The sequence below is a fragment of the Capsicum annuum genome, chromosome 3 (genome assembly GCF_002878395.1).
Source record: "Capsicum annuum cultivar UCD-10X-F1 chromosome 3, UCD10Xv1.1, whole genome shotgun sequence".
Classification (NCBI taxonomy): Eukaryota; Viridiplantae; Streptophyta; class Magnoliopsida; order Solanales; family Solanaceae; genus Capsicum; species Capsicum annuum.
The window spans coordinates 967,638-980,979 of record NC_061113.1 but is presented as its reverse complement, the minus strand read 5'-3'; the positions used below and the strand labels follow the sequence as shown (position 1 = coordinate 980,979).

Below are 13,342 nucleotides of genomic sequence, written 5' to 3'. Positions count from 1 at the left end.
GAACCCTTAAAGTTTAACTTAATTTATTTACGATATGTTTAATTTATTTATCTAAAAATTACACAAATACACAACTTTTGTTTTCAATATTATAAAAAATTCCAACTTCCTAAATATAATACAAAAATTTCAACATATACACAGAATGCTATGTATATACCGGTTATATTATGTATATTAATAGAGAGAGGAAAGTAATTAAAAAAGTTGAAGAAAATGTAATTAGTTTTTAAAAAATTAATATTTATGTTATTTATATTTGATTGGTGGATTTTTTATGATTGAATGTCATGTCATAGGCTTATTAGCAGCTAGCTGAGCTAGTTTAGTTAGAATTGGACTTTGGAATGTTTATGGGCTTGGCCCAAATTGATTTTGTCGATTAACATGAAAATCAACACGAGATACATGCACTTAGCTTAGATGTAGATTCAAAATTTAAATTTTTGTAATTGAAATAATATTTGAGAAAGAAATTACTAAATTCTGTTGAATTCGTAACTCAAAATTAGCAGAACCATCAGGTACGCAATATTGCTTCTAAACTAAAAGTTTAAGATGCTCAATTTTCTACGAATAGCAATTTTTAGTGGTGCTTAATAATAAAATGACGAACTAAAATGAAATGCTATGCTAAAAGTTTTAAGATGCTCAATTTTCTACGAAAAGCAATTTTTATTAGAGTTGTCAATATGGGTCGGCTCAGCCCATCTGGACTAGCCCACATGAGCTTTGAGTTTGACGGGTTAGGCCGGATTGGCCCATCAAAATGATGGGTCAAAAAACACCAAGCCCATAACATTACGCTGTGGGCTGCGAGCCTCACGGATCAGCCCATTTTTTAAAAAATAATATTTTATAATTTAATTTTAAAATGTTAATAAACGTAAATATTACTAGACAATATTACTTAGTGTTAATATTTGTTAATCAAGTCTCCAATACTCCAAAAAAGTACTCCTAATTGAGAAATTAAATAACTTTTGATATGATATTCTTCAAACCAAATAAAAATACTAATAAGCAATTTAAATAATTGCATGTATTTGATTTACGAGTCGGCCCACGGATCAGCTCAATTCACATTGCTCAAGCCCCCACGGGCCACGAATTTATTCAGGTCGGGTTAAAAAATTCTATTCTTAAATGAGCTGCAAAAAATTGAAACCCAACTTCATCAAATTACAGGGTGAATCGGATCGATCCAACAGACCTAATCCATATTGACAGCTCTAATTTTTATTGCGGCTTATTAATAAAATGACAAATTAAAATGAAACGCTTTAATAGAATAGACTACAAGTCTGTAGCAGAAAGAGTCAGCTTTCAAATATCCCAAACACAAAACACGTGTACTGCCACGTTACTATACCAAATCAACCGAAAACACACTTCGCACCACGTGTCCCACTACGTGTTAGTCTGCATGCTAGTCATATTCCTATCTATAAGCCCCACATAATTTCATTCCCCATCATTTTCATTTTTCAGTGTTTTTAATTTAGGGAAGGGGGCAAAAATGGAAGGAATAAATGTATCAAAACATGTAGAGGTACCAGGTGACCCAACAAAGACAGGAACAGCAATTCTGGAGACAGCAACTGCTACTATACAAGGATTTGGTCCTATTAACAAGATTCATCAGCATCTTTGCGCGTTAAGTTTCACTTCGCTCTTATTCTCTAAATAATTCATTAATCACTTTTTTGTTACTATTATGTTCTCTCTATTTTATTTTATGTCGCATTCTTTAATTATGTTCGGACAGAATAAGCAATATCATAAAGTAAATTTACGTGGAAACCCTTTGACGGAAAAAATCACGGGCAGACAGAGGAATTTACTATAATAGAGAGGAGGAGACAAAAGTCTCAATGACGGATCAATAGAATTTGGGTTACAAACTTAACAATTTCTTAACAAGATCAATTTTTCTCATTGTATGATGAATTCCCTTGAAAAAAATATTGGCGCGATGTGTAAACGAGTTATTGCTCAATCAACCGAACTATAGCCCTTAGTGCTTGTGATACATATTTTAACGTCAACAACAATCTTTGATCTTTCCTTAGATTAGTATTGCTTATAATTAAGTTAGTATTATCTTGTTATTTGTAAGTAGGTAAGTTTTTTGCACTAGTGACAAAATATTCTACGCTATCAGATAAACTTGACCTGTTATTGCACGTCACTCAATTTTTGTTTTTTAATTTTTATGTAAAAAATTGAGTAACCTGTAAACAGGTTAAAGTTTACACTATAGAATATTTTGTACGCTGATGATGCACAAAACCTAAACTCAAATGTGTGACCCTAAGACTCCATTTGTTTTTTTAAGATTCACACGTCTGAATCTGAATTCATATCTGAATGATTAAGATGTTGTCTTTGATCTGAAAACTGAATCATTAAATTCATATCTGAATGATTAAGATGTTGTCTTTAGATCTAAAAACTGAATGATTAAGATGGTTTGTTTTTCAACATCTGAATGTGTAAAAAAAATTATTTGTATATATAATAAAATAAAAAATAAAATTTAAATAAAAAATTAATTATATATTAAAAAGTACTCCCTCCGTTTAAAAAAGAATGACCTACCTTGACTTGGCACAAAGTTTAAGAAAATGAAAATGAAGTAGATTTTTGAATCTTGTAGCCTTAAATTAAAGCTGTGTCAAATGTACAAAAATGCTCTTTAATCTTGTAGTCCTAAACATTCCATGTGGAAAGTTGAAATTAAAGTATTGCCAAAAAAGAAAAGAGATTATTTTTTTTTAAACGGACTAAAAAGAAAAGTAGGTCATTCTTTTTTAAATGGAGGGAGTACAATAAAATTATTAGTATTTAATTGAGAAAAAACATTTATGTTTGTTAGTGATAGTGGAGATCACTTATAGTGGTGGTTACGGTGAGAATGGTTGATGTTAGTGATTAATATTGTTGGTGGTGATCACTGTGATGGTTAGTATTGTAGTGATTGTTATGATGGTGGTGATTGATGGTGGTGGTTGTTGTGATGTGACGTTGCTTGATGTTAATAGTTTAAGGTGTTGATTGTGTTGGTTGAAACATGACAATGTGTTGGTACTAGTTGGAGATGTTATTTGTTGTGATGGTGAAGATGGTTGTTAGTAAAGATAAATTGTAGCAATGGTACTCGTTGAAGTAGTGGTAGAGGTGGCATTACTAGTGCCAATAGTGGTGGTGGTCAAAGAATGTGTAGAGGCTGTGATGTATTAATGGTAGTTAGTAGTGGTACTAGTTGTGATAGATGAGTTGGTTGGTAGTAGGGATTGACCGCTAGTGGTTGCTGATTGTGGTGTTGTTGATGGCAGTGATGGTGGTGAATATAATTAGAATAAAAGTGGTAGTAGGTGGTAGCGGTTGACAATTGTGGTTGGTAGCGGTATTTTTTGTCGATGGTGGTTGTGATGTGGGGGTGGTTGGTGGTGGTGGGTGGTGGTTGACAAGGGAGACGGTGACAGAGGTGGTTAGTGGTGGTAACTGCTGATTATGCTGATTATGAATAGAGTGGTGAATATTATCCAATACCAGAATATCCATTCAGACCTATTAAGAGTTAAAAATCTTAATAAAAAACAAATGCGCTTAATGGTCTGAAGTCTGAACCATTCAGATTCAGACATCCATTAAGTGCAAACAAATGAGGCCTAGATTTATTACAGGTTAAGTTTGGTAGCATGTTTTGTAAACTGACGATGCACAAAATTTAAATTCAAATATGCGAGGCTAAGATGTATTACTGGTTAAGTTTACCTATAGTGTAAAATAATTTGTGCAGCTTAGCATATTTTGTACATTAACGATGCACAAAACTTAAACTCAAATGTGTGACACTAAGATTTATTACAGGTTAAGTTTACCTTTGTGCAGCTTAGCATATCTTGTATACTGACTGACGATGCACAAAACTTGAACTCAAATGTCTCACGTTTATCAGTTGAGAGATTCATATATTTGACACTTTTAGTTGATTTTCTGTGCTGAATTTCAAGTTGCTTAGCTGATTAATCTGTAACTATACGCATCTAATTTCAGGTTCCATTTCTATGGACACGACATGACACGCCAAGTCGAGGCACACCACTTCTGTGGGCACCAAAATGAGGAGTTCAGGCAGTGTCTCATTTACGACAGGCCTGATGCCGATGGACGGCTTATCGGGCTCGAGTACATTATATCAGAAGATCTGTTCTTGACATTGCCAGATGACGAAAAGAAATTCTGGCATTCCCATTTGTACGAGGTGAAGAGCGGTGTCCTCTTCATGCCCGGCGTTCCAGGGCCTATTCAACGACAAGATCACGAGAAAGTTGCGAAAACGTATGGAAAAGTAATACATTTCTGGCAGGTTGATAGAGGTGACACACTTCCTTTGGGAATTCCTCAAGTTATGATGGCTCTCACTAGAGATGGTCAACTCGATCAGAATCTTGCTCAAGGTACACAAAAATCATTAATCCCATTATGATTAATGTAGTTAATTAATTTTGAAGTGATCACAATTTTCATGTTATTTACCTTAGGACTAAGATCGAACCCTGAGTTCATATAAAAATCAAATCAGAACCGCGCCAACACACCACACCAAAAACCATCTTTAGCCGAAATTAATTAACGATGCTCTTTACAAGGTAATTACTACTAACATTTACATATTAGCACTCTTTGTAAATGTCACTCTTTGTAAATGTCACCAAAGCCTCTAACATTTACATATTAGCACTCTTTGTAAATGTCACTCTTTGTAAATGTCACCAAAGCCTCTAGCGATAGCGATATTGGATTTAATGACAATTATGGCACGCCAAAAGTAGTTGTGTACCGTTAACTTTTTTTTTTTACCGGATCGTGTGCAGAATTCTAAACTAGACTAGCAAGCACGTAAGTGTTTTGTCCTTGTTAATACTGATCATCACATGGTGATATATTTTTATGTAGATGTGGAGAAGCGTTTTGGAGTATCATTTGATGAAGAAAGAGAGAAGAGAGCATACATGGAAGGTCCTGCCCATGGCATTCATCCACTTGCTAATGCTGCTGGCAAAGGCATTCACACTGTGCTCAGAGAAGTTGATTGCAAGCCTGTCGAGTCTGTCCCTAAAGTTTTTGTTTAATCACCTTCCTCTCTCTTCTTTCCGGTCCTGATTGGTTGGTCGAGTTTGCAGAGTCATGTTGGTTGTGTTCGTGAAGTCATGATGTACATTGTGTGTTCTAACTAGTAAGTTGGTTGGTTGTGTTCGTGAAGTCATGATGTACATTGTGTGTTCTAACTAGTAAGTCCGGATGGACTCTGATATATTGATTGGTTGGTCGAGTGCACCAAGTCATGTTGGTCTCGATTTCGTGAGATTATTATGAGTGCTCGTATGTCATATTCTACGTTTAGGGGTTTGTTTAAAGTTGGTTTACACACTACTTTCTGGTCTGATTATCGTTCGCTTATGTGCATTTGGTTTAGAGTCTAGATATCTTAAGTCTAGAGTTTATGTTTAATGCTCTTTTCTTTTGGTACTTTTATGATAGGACCCACTACATTAGGAGCCTATATGTGGATATATTATTTAATATTGAATTATTGATGAATGAATAATTCTCTAATTCTCTACTTTAATTTTGTATTCTAGTAGCAGTACATGGTGGTGTATGTGTATATAGCGTGTGCACGTTATCTTTGCAGATTCGAAACATTCATCTGTGGAGGAATAAAAGCAAAGTAGAATAGTAATCTTTAATCAAGTAGAGTTCTCTTGGTACGTGCATTATATAATTTAGAGATAATACCCTATTATCGTGAACTATATTTAAAACGGTAGAGGCACATCTCAATTTAAAGGGAGTCTTATAATTCTAAACTAATTAAAAAGTGTAATTTTGAGTGTCTACATGCTACGTAGCATCACACACTGAAATGTTCATGTAGGTACACGTGTGTGCCACGTATGTGCCACGTAGGCACTAAGGATGTCAAAATTACATTTTTAATTTGGAGGGATAATAAAACTTCTTTTAAGTTGAAGTGTGTATAATTTATGTAGCGTGTCAAATCTGTGGTGTAGCGTGTTGATTTATATACTCTGGTGTTATGATCCATTTTGATTTGGTACAGAAAAAGGTTATGACTTATTTTGATTTGACACAGAATGTAAATAAGTTTTTGAATTTTGTGGATGTCGATTTATGTACTCTTATTATATTTTGTATTTTGATTTGATATGGAGTTTAAGAAAATAAAGAAATTTTTAAATTTTGTGTTTTTAAATTAAAAATATGTCAAATTTATTAAATATATTTTTTAATTTTAAAATATGTCAGGTAGAAAGTAAAATTAAAAAGTTGTTAAAAAGAGAATGTATCATTTTTTTCAAAAAGAAAAGTAGTCACCTTCAAATTCAATTTCATGCGTCTTGGTTGACTGGTAGAGGTTTATTAGCTCATTAGGAGTTTAAAAGGATAATTTTGGAACTTCACCGATATTTGGTTTTATGTGTCAAAAAGTTTTCTTTAATTTTATAGATTTTGTGTCCTGCCAAAATACCATCACAGTTAAATATGTAAGACCTAGATCCTCTTGCTTGTATTTTTTTTTTTTTTTTTATATAATATCCAATTATTCCTTAACTATACAAAAAAGTTATGATATATCTCAACTTGAACTAATTAAAACTGTAATTTTAACATCCTTAGTATTTATGTGGCATATACATGGTACACATATGTGTCTGGACACTTCAGCTTAACTAACTTGAACTAATTAAAACTGTAATTTTAACATCCTTAGTATTTATGTGGCATATACATGGTACACATATGTGTCTACGTGGACACTTCAGCTTAACTATATAAAAGCTGAACCAAAAAACAATGCAATTCTGCAACTTATATGAGTGAAACTTAATCGCTCCTACCTGGATTAGTAATCCACTCAAATACTGCCACCTAATAAAAAAATACATATTATAACTATGATCTTACTCAATCGCTCCTATCTGGATTAGTAATCCACTCAAATATTGCCACCTAATAAAAAAAAATATATTATAACTATGACCTTTTAACTTTACCGGTGCACAAGAAGGTGCTTTAATTTTTCAAAAGCTGAAAAAAGAAAAACTTCAATTCTAATTCTGACATCAGAGGCGGAGCCAGGATTTCAAGTAAGAGGTTCAATATTCAAACAAAACTAAATCGAAGGGGGTTCAACACCTACTATAACCACATGAAAAAATAATTTTAATCTAACCACATAAAAAAATAATTTAATCATGTATAAATAGTATAATTTTTTCGTCGGACGATTCCTAAAGAGGGCTGGCTCCGCCTCTATCTGACGAGCATGATTTTAAGTGTATACACGCATTTTGTAGGTAGGACCACTATATCTAGCGGTGTAAATTCGTATGTCAAACCAACCATTCTCTCATTTTTTTCAATTCATGATGAGGTAGTGATTGACCAGCTAAAAATGAACTATTTTTGACTTTAATAAAACTTTTATCCTAAAGGAAAGATCATCTTCTCTGGCAGATTAACATTGAACTTGGTGAACTTGCATCAGTTTTCTACTTTATTTACAAAAAAAAAATGGGTCAGAATGACATTGACGATGTGTTAGATCACTTAAGAAGGATCAAGGGTGGAGGCGATTTGAATAGCGTCAAGATTGATCAAATTGAGACACTTGAAGTGGACCTAAGATTGTTGAGAACTTTTATGAAGTACCATCATATTCCTTTGCTTGATTCCTTAGCGAAAATCATATAGGAAAAGCTTCGCGTAGTATTTGATGGAATTCCAGATGTATGCGAGGTAGTATTGATGCTGCTGGAATCCGTTGAAGGTAATACTAATATAAGGTACATTTATGAGTTGCATGTATCATATTGCCTCGACAAGAACCTTAACGATTACCTGATAATGTGCCTGGCAAGGTGTTGGTTTGAGCATTCTTTGACGAATGAACAAACTCTTGAGATAAATCGATTTATAAAGAAACTGAAAGTCGTTCAGAAGAAAATGAGATTTTTCAGATACTTGTATGTCACAGAGATAAATGGTTATGTTGACCATGAGAAGATGGAGGGTCTGGAGACGCGAATTCAGTTCATGGCTGACAATGTGGGACAGTTTTGTCTTGCTCTTTCGAGTTACGAAGATGAGAATGAAGTTGATATCTGGAAATGAAGAAGATTTTTCGTGGTGAACTAAAGGCTTCGAAGTTTACTCAATCAAGAACTTTTAAGGCCAAGAAATTGCCGAAAGGTTTTTCACATCATCTCCGCAGTTTGCTGATGTATCTCAGAAACAAAAATCTCGAGAACTTCCCTAATAATGTGTCTGCTCGAAACATTATGTGGCGATAGAGTTCTTGTTGGTGTTTCTTGATGATGATGTGTCAAATCATGCTATTAACGGTAAGATGTTGAATGAGGTCTTGCAAAAGGTTGGAACCATAACGGGTGATGTTCTTTGTGTAATTCAAAGGCTTCTTCCTAGATCATTGAACAAAGATGACACTAGCAAAGTAAGTCTTTGCTCGATACAGATATTGGAGAAAATTGATCGTCTGAAGGAACAAGTGGAGACGTACTACAAATCCTTAAAATTCACCCCGTCTCAGTTCCCTACTGTTGGCAGATTGAGCTTTCTGGATTCTCTTTTAAGGAAATTGAATGATCTGTTGAAATCTGAATCAGGTTTAGTTTTCATGATGAAACCTCATGTTGCTATTTTAGAGAAAGAGCTCTCATCTGTATCATCCATTTTCAGAGATGTTGCAAAAGTGCATCATGAACATAAAATTCTTAAAGATCTTCAAAGGCGTACTATCGATTTGGCATATGAAGCTGAAGTTGCCATTGACTCTATTCTTGCTCAGTATAATGCTTTTTGGCATATCTTTTGCTCACTTCCTACAATCATAAAAGAGATCAAGAACATTAATGAGGAGGTGACGGAGATGTGGTTGGAGGACGTTGCTCTTAAGCCTTGTTATGTGGTAGCGCCATCTAAATATCTGCCAACTCATCATAGCAATCCAGTGATTGATGAGGAGATAGTGGGTTTTGGGAATGACATAGAAAAATTGATTCAATATCTGATTAGAGGTACAAATGATCTGGATGTCATCCCAATCATTGGCATGGGGGGACAAGGAAAAAGGACGATTGCTAGAAAGGTGTATAATAATGACATGATTGTTTCTCTCTTTGATGTTCAAGCATGTTGCATCATTTCCCAATCATATAACCTGAGAGAGCTATTACAAGAGATTTTTAGTCAAGTTACCAGTTCAAAAGATAACGGAGATGAGGGAGACATCCTTTCTGACAAGTTGAGGAAAAGCCTAATAGGAAAGAGATATCTCATTGTCCTGGATGATATGTGGGATTGTATGTCATGGGATGACTTAACGCTTTGTTTCCCCGATGTTGGACATAGAAGCAGAATTGTAGTAACAACTCGACTTGAGAAAGTGGGTGAACATGTTAAGTGCTATACTGATCTTTATTTCCTTCCATTCCTCACACCAGATGAGAGTTGCGGATTGTTGCAGAAAAAAGTGTTTCAAAAAGAAGATTATCCGCCTGAACTACAAGATGTGAGTCTAGCAGTTGCAGAAAAATGCAAAGGACTACCTCTGGAGATTATTTTGGTAGCTGGAATAATCAAAAGGAATAAAATGGAAGCCTCTTGGTGGCATGAGGTTAAAGATGCTCTATTTGAATATCTTGATCGTGAGTCTGGAGAATATAGTCTTTCTACTATGCAATTAAGTTATGATAACTTACCTGATTACTTAAAGCCTTGCCTTCTTTACATGGGGATGTTCCCGGAGGATGCAAGAATTCCAGTGTCTAAATTGATAAGTCTATGGATTGCGGAAGGCTTCGTGCAGAACGTTGAGTCTGGGAGACTAATGGAAGAGATTGCTGAAGATTACTTGATGGATCTCATTAGCAGTAACGTGGTAATGGTTTCAAGGAGAAGATATAATGGTAAAATCAAATGTTCTCAGGTTCATGATGTAGTGCTTCACTTTTGCTTGGAGAAGAGTAGAGAAGAAAGGTTTATGGTGGCAGTGAAGGGGCATGATAACCAGTTTCAACCTTCTGAATGGAAGGTAAGTCGAGTGAGGTTCAGCTTCAGTGAAGAGCTTTCCAAGTTTGCATCTCTGGGCTCGAAACGGAACCCTTTCCACCAACACTTAAGGTCACTGATAACAACCAATCGAGGAAGATTTTATATTTGGAATCCCTTCCCTCAGGTTAGTGAAATGAGACTTCTTAAGGTTTTGGATTTGAGTTCCCTTGATGTGGGTCATTTGTCGCCAGCTACATTGAAACCACTAATTCACCTGAAGTACATATACCTCTCCATTCGCACAGATAGATTTGATTTTCATCCAGAATCATTTCTGCCCCATCTTGAAACTTCAATAGTGCAGGGTTTATCCGTGTTACCGGATACATTTTGGAAAATGGAAAAATTAAGGCACGTTGAGATTACTTTGGCTGAATTTAATTTGGAAAATAATAACCAGCAGATCTTTAAAGAATCCTTGAAATTAGAAAATTTGAGGATATTAAAGAAGGTTGAATGTTCAATTCGTCAAGCTGATAGTGTGGATGTGTTGTTACGGAGGTGTCCTAATCTTCAAGAACTTCAGATCTCTTTTAAGGGCTATAAATATTCTCCTGAGATTTGTTTCAACTTGGAGCATCTTGCCCAGCTTCAAATACTTCGCCTTTCCTTTGACGTGTCCATTGTTGTATCCAAGTTACATTTGCCTTCAAAATTGAGGAAGTTGCAACTAAGCAGGACTCGTATAGGCAGTACGATTTCATTCATTGCAGGACAACCAAGTCTGGAGTATCTCAAATTAAGTGAGCTGTATATTATTCGGTCAGAAGAGTGGTGCCTCGGAGATATCACATTCCATAATCTTAAGTTCTTGAAACTGGCTTGCTTATTTATCTCAAGGTGGGATGCCTCAGCAGAATCTTTTCCCTTGCTTGAAACACTTGTTATAAGAGAGTGTCACAAGTTTGAGGAGATCCCCCTTAGCTTTGCAGATATTCCAACACTGAAACAGATTAAGTTGATTCACTGCAAGAATTAATCTCTGGAGGCTTCAGCTGTGAAAATCAAGGAAGAAGTCACAGATATTGAAGGATGCGACCGTATTGACATCAATATCAGAGTAAGTAGAAATAAACTTCTACGTGTTGTTTTTGAGTATCTACGTAGAAATAAACTTCTACGTGTTGTTTTTGAGTATCTACGTGCATCTAATGTGCAAACAATATCTTCAATACAGGATATGTGGGGAAATCTAAAGCAGTTGTGAGTCAAGCACGTTCCTGTAACAACGACATGGCATCTTTTTAGTTGTTTCTTCCTCCTTTATTATTGTTTCAACTGGATGATTGCTTTCTCTTAATTTCTCCATTTCGATTTCAAACTATCGAGGATGTGTTCAAATTTGACAATTACTTAGACAACAACAACAAAAGCACATGCAGGGTAGATGGAATTCTTTCTAAGCTACTTATTGTAGCCATGCTCATGCTGAAGTATATTGTGCAGCTAGCCAAAACATCCAGACTCTTATATTTTAGCATTACTACTGATTGCTCAGTTTGTTTTGATTGATCAACTAGGACGTGTGCCCTCTTTTTATGTATGTTATAGATGATCGGCGATCAATATGTATCAATCTGGTCTTTATATTGTGATTTCTTGCTGCTTCCATAAACATCACGCCTTTCTTATGCAGCTTTATAATTTTTAGAATCGGACAAATCATTGTTTCATCTCTGTTTCTACAATTTAGTGGTCATTTACCCTTTAATTTTTATAATCCCTTTTAGACTTACGTCTTCTATGCAGCACCTGCACAATTTATTGAAGGAAACAAGTACAAATGTTATTTTTTGGTTGAATCAAAGAGTACGTCCCAATCATCAGCCAGCTTTGGCTACCTTTTTGACCGTTTTGTCAAGGCATAAAGTTCAAAGTTGTATGTTATAGACAGTGGCGGATCTACCCTTTGCCAAGGGGTTCATCCGAACCCCCTTCGGCGAAAAATTATGCTATATATACATGGTTAAAATTATATTTTATGTATATATATTAGATGTTGAAACCCCTTCGATTAATTCATATGTTCACTTATGAACCCCTTAGTGAATATCCTGGCTCTGCCACTGGTTATAGATCTCAAATCAAGGTGCATAGATTGTTCCAGACATGTTGGACATGACTGTGAAATTAGTGTTACAATAAGCAACTACTACTATTGCTAGACCTAGTAGTTGCTTGCATGATGATATTGCCATGTTATTTCATTAAATAATGCAACCATTGACTTTGAAGGCCAATATATTTAGCTGTCTGTACTATAATATGCTAAGCCCCTTTTATTATTCATTGAACATTACTGCAACCATCGATTTTTTGTAACCTTTGGATCCAGTCCATATAACATTAAACATGAGTTTGGCTGAACAGTAACTGATATTAATCTTTCCTAAGAGAGAAGCCTTTCCTCCTCCCAACTTTTTGCTGATATTAACCTTTTCTTGTTAATTGGAGCTGTCATTAGTAGTTCTCTTGTTGTGAATGGGCTTGGATCGGTATTGACAAAGCCTCTCAACACTGGATTAAGTGGCTATGTTTGGGTTACGGGTTGATAAATAATGACTTATGGGTGAAAAATAGGTTTATGCTGATTGTTGAGTAAAGAATCCGATTCCTCCCATCTCCCTTCTCGTTATCTTCTTCAATAGTCCTCTTTGTTTTACCGGTTCATAGTTCTGCAATTACATTGTTATTTTCATTTTCCCATTGTAATTTCGAGTCTTGTGATTATAATGTAAGAATATTTCTGTTGTGAAATTGGAGTTGTTACATCTCTCCTACTGCAAACTCCGGTCTCTATCAGGTACTATATTTCAATGAGCATTTTTTTGATCTCACCTTTATATCTGAAAGTCTTATCATTTATTTTGTTGATCTTATCGTTTCTTAATTCTATTAATTTTAGTTATCAGCTCATTTTCTCATCTTTTGTAGGATTGAATCAGAAATCGGAGTCTGGAGATACAAAACGGCAAAAGAAGACTACTCTTCACCCTTGCTTCATTGTAAGACAACTTTTAATACCTTTCTTTCTTTCCAAAATCTTTATTTTGGTTTCACTTGCAATTTGAAAGTCATGTGTTCTCATTTTGCTAGGACAGCATTGACATGAATCTATTGTTTTTGACCTCGATAACAAGTACTACCAATTGAATTTGTTGTGAAAATCATTTTT

General features: G+C 34.9%; 1 protein-coding gene and 1 pseudogene across 1 annotated transcript; both read left to right on the top strand.

Moving 5' to 3' along the window:
* Positions 1–1,462: 1,462 nt before the first annotated feature.
* On the top strand, positions 1,463–5,638 carry LOC107864454 (oil body-associated protein 1A). Its single transcript, XM_016710815.2, has 3 exons — positions 1,463–1,656; positions 4,063–4,466; positions 4,966–5,638. The coding sequence occupies exons 1-3, from the start codon at positions 1,520–1,522 to the stop codon at positions 5,139–5,141; spliced, it is 717 nt and encodes a 238-aa protein (XP_016566301.1). The 5' UTR covers positions 1,463–1,519; the 3' UTR covers positions 5,142–5,638.
* Positions 5,639–7,325: 1,687 nt separating this feature from the next.
* LOC107866546 lies at positions 7,326–11,374 on the top strand (annotated as a pseudogene).
* The last annotated feature ends 1,968 nt before the right edge of the window (positions 11,375–13,342 follow it).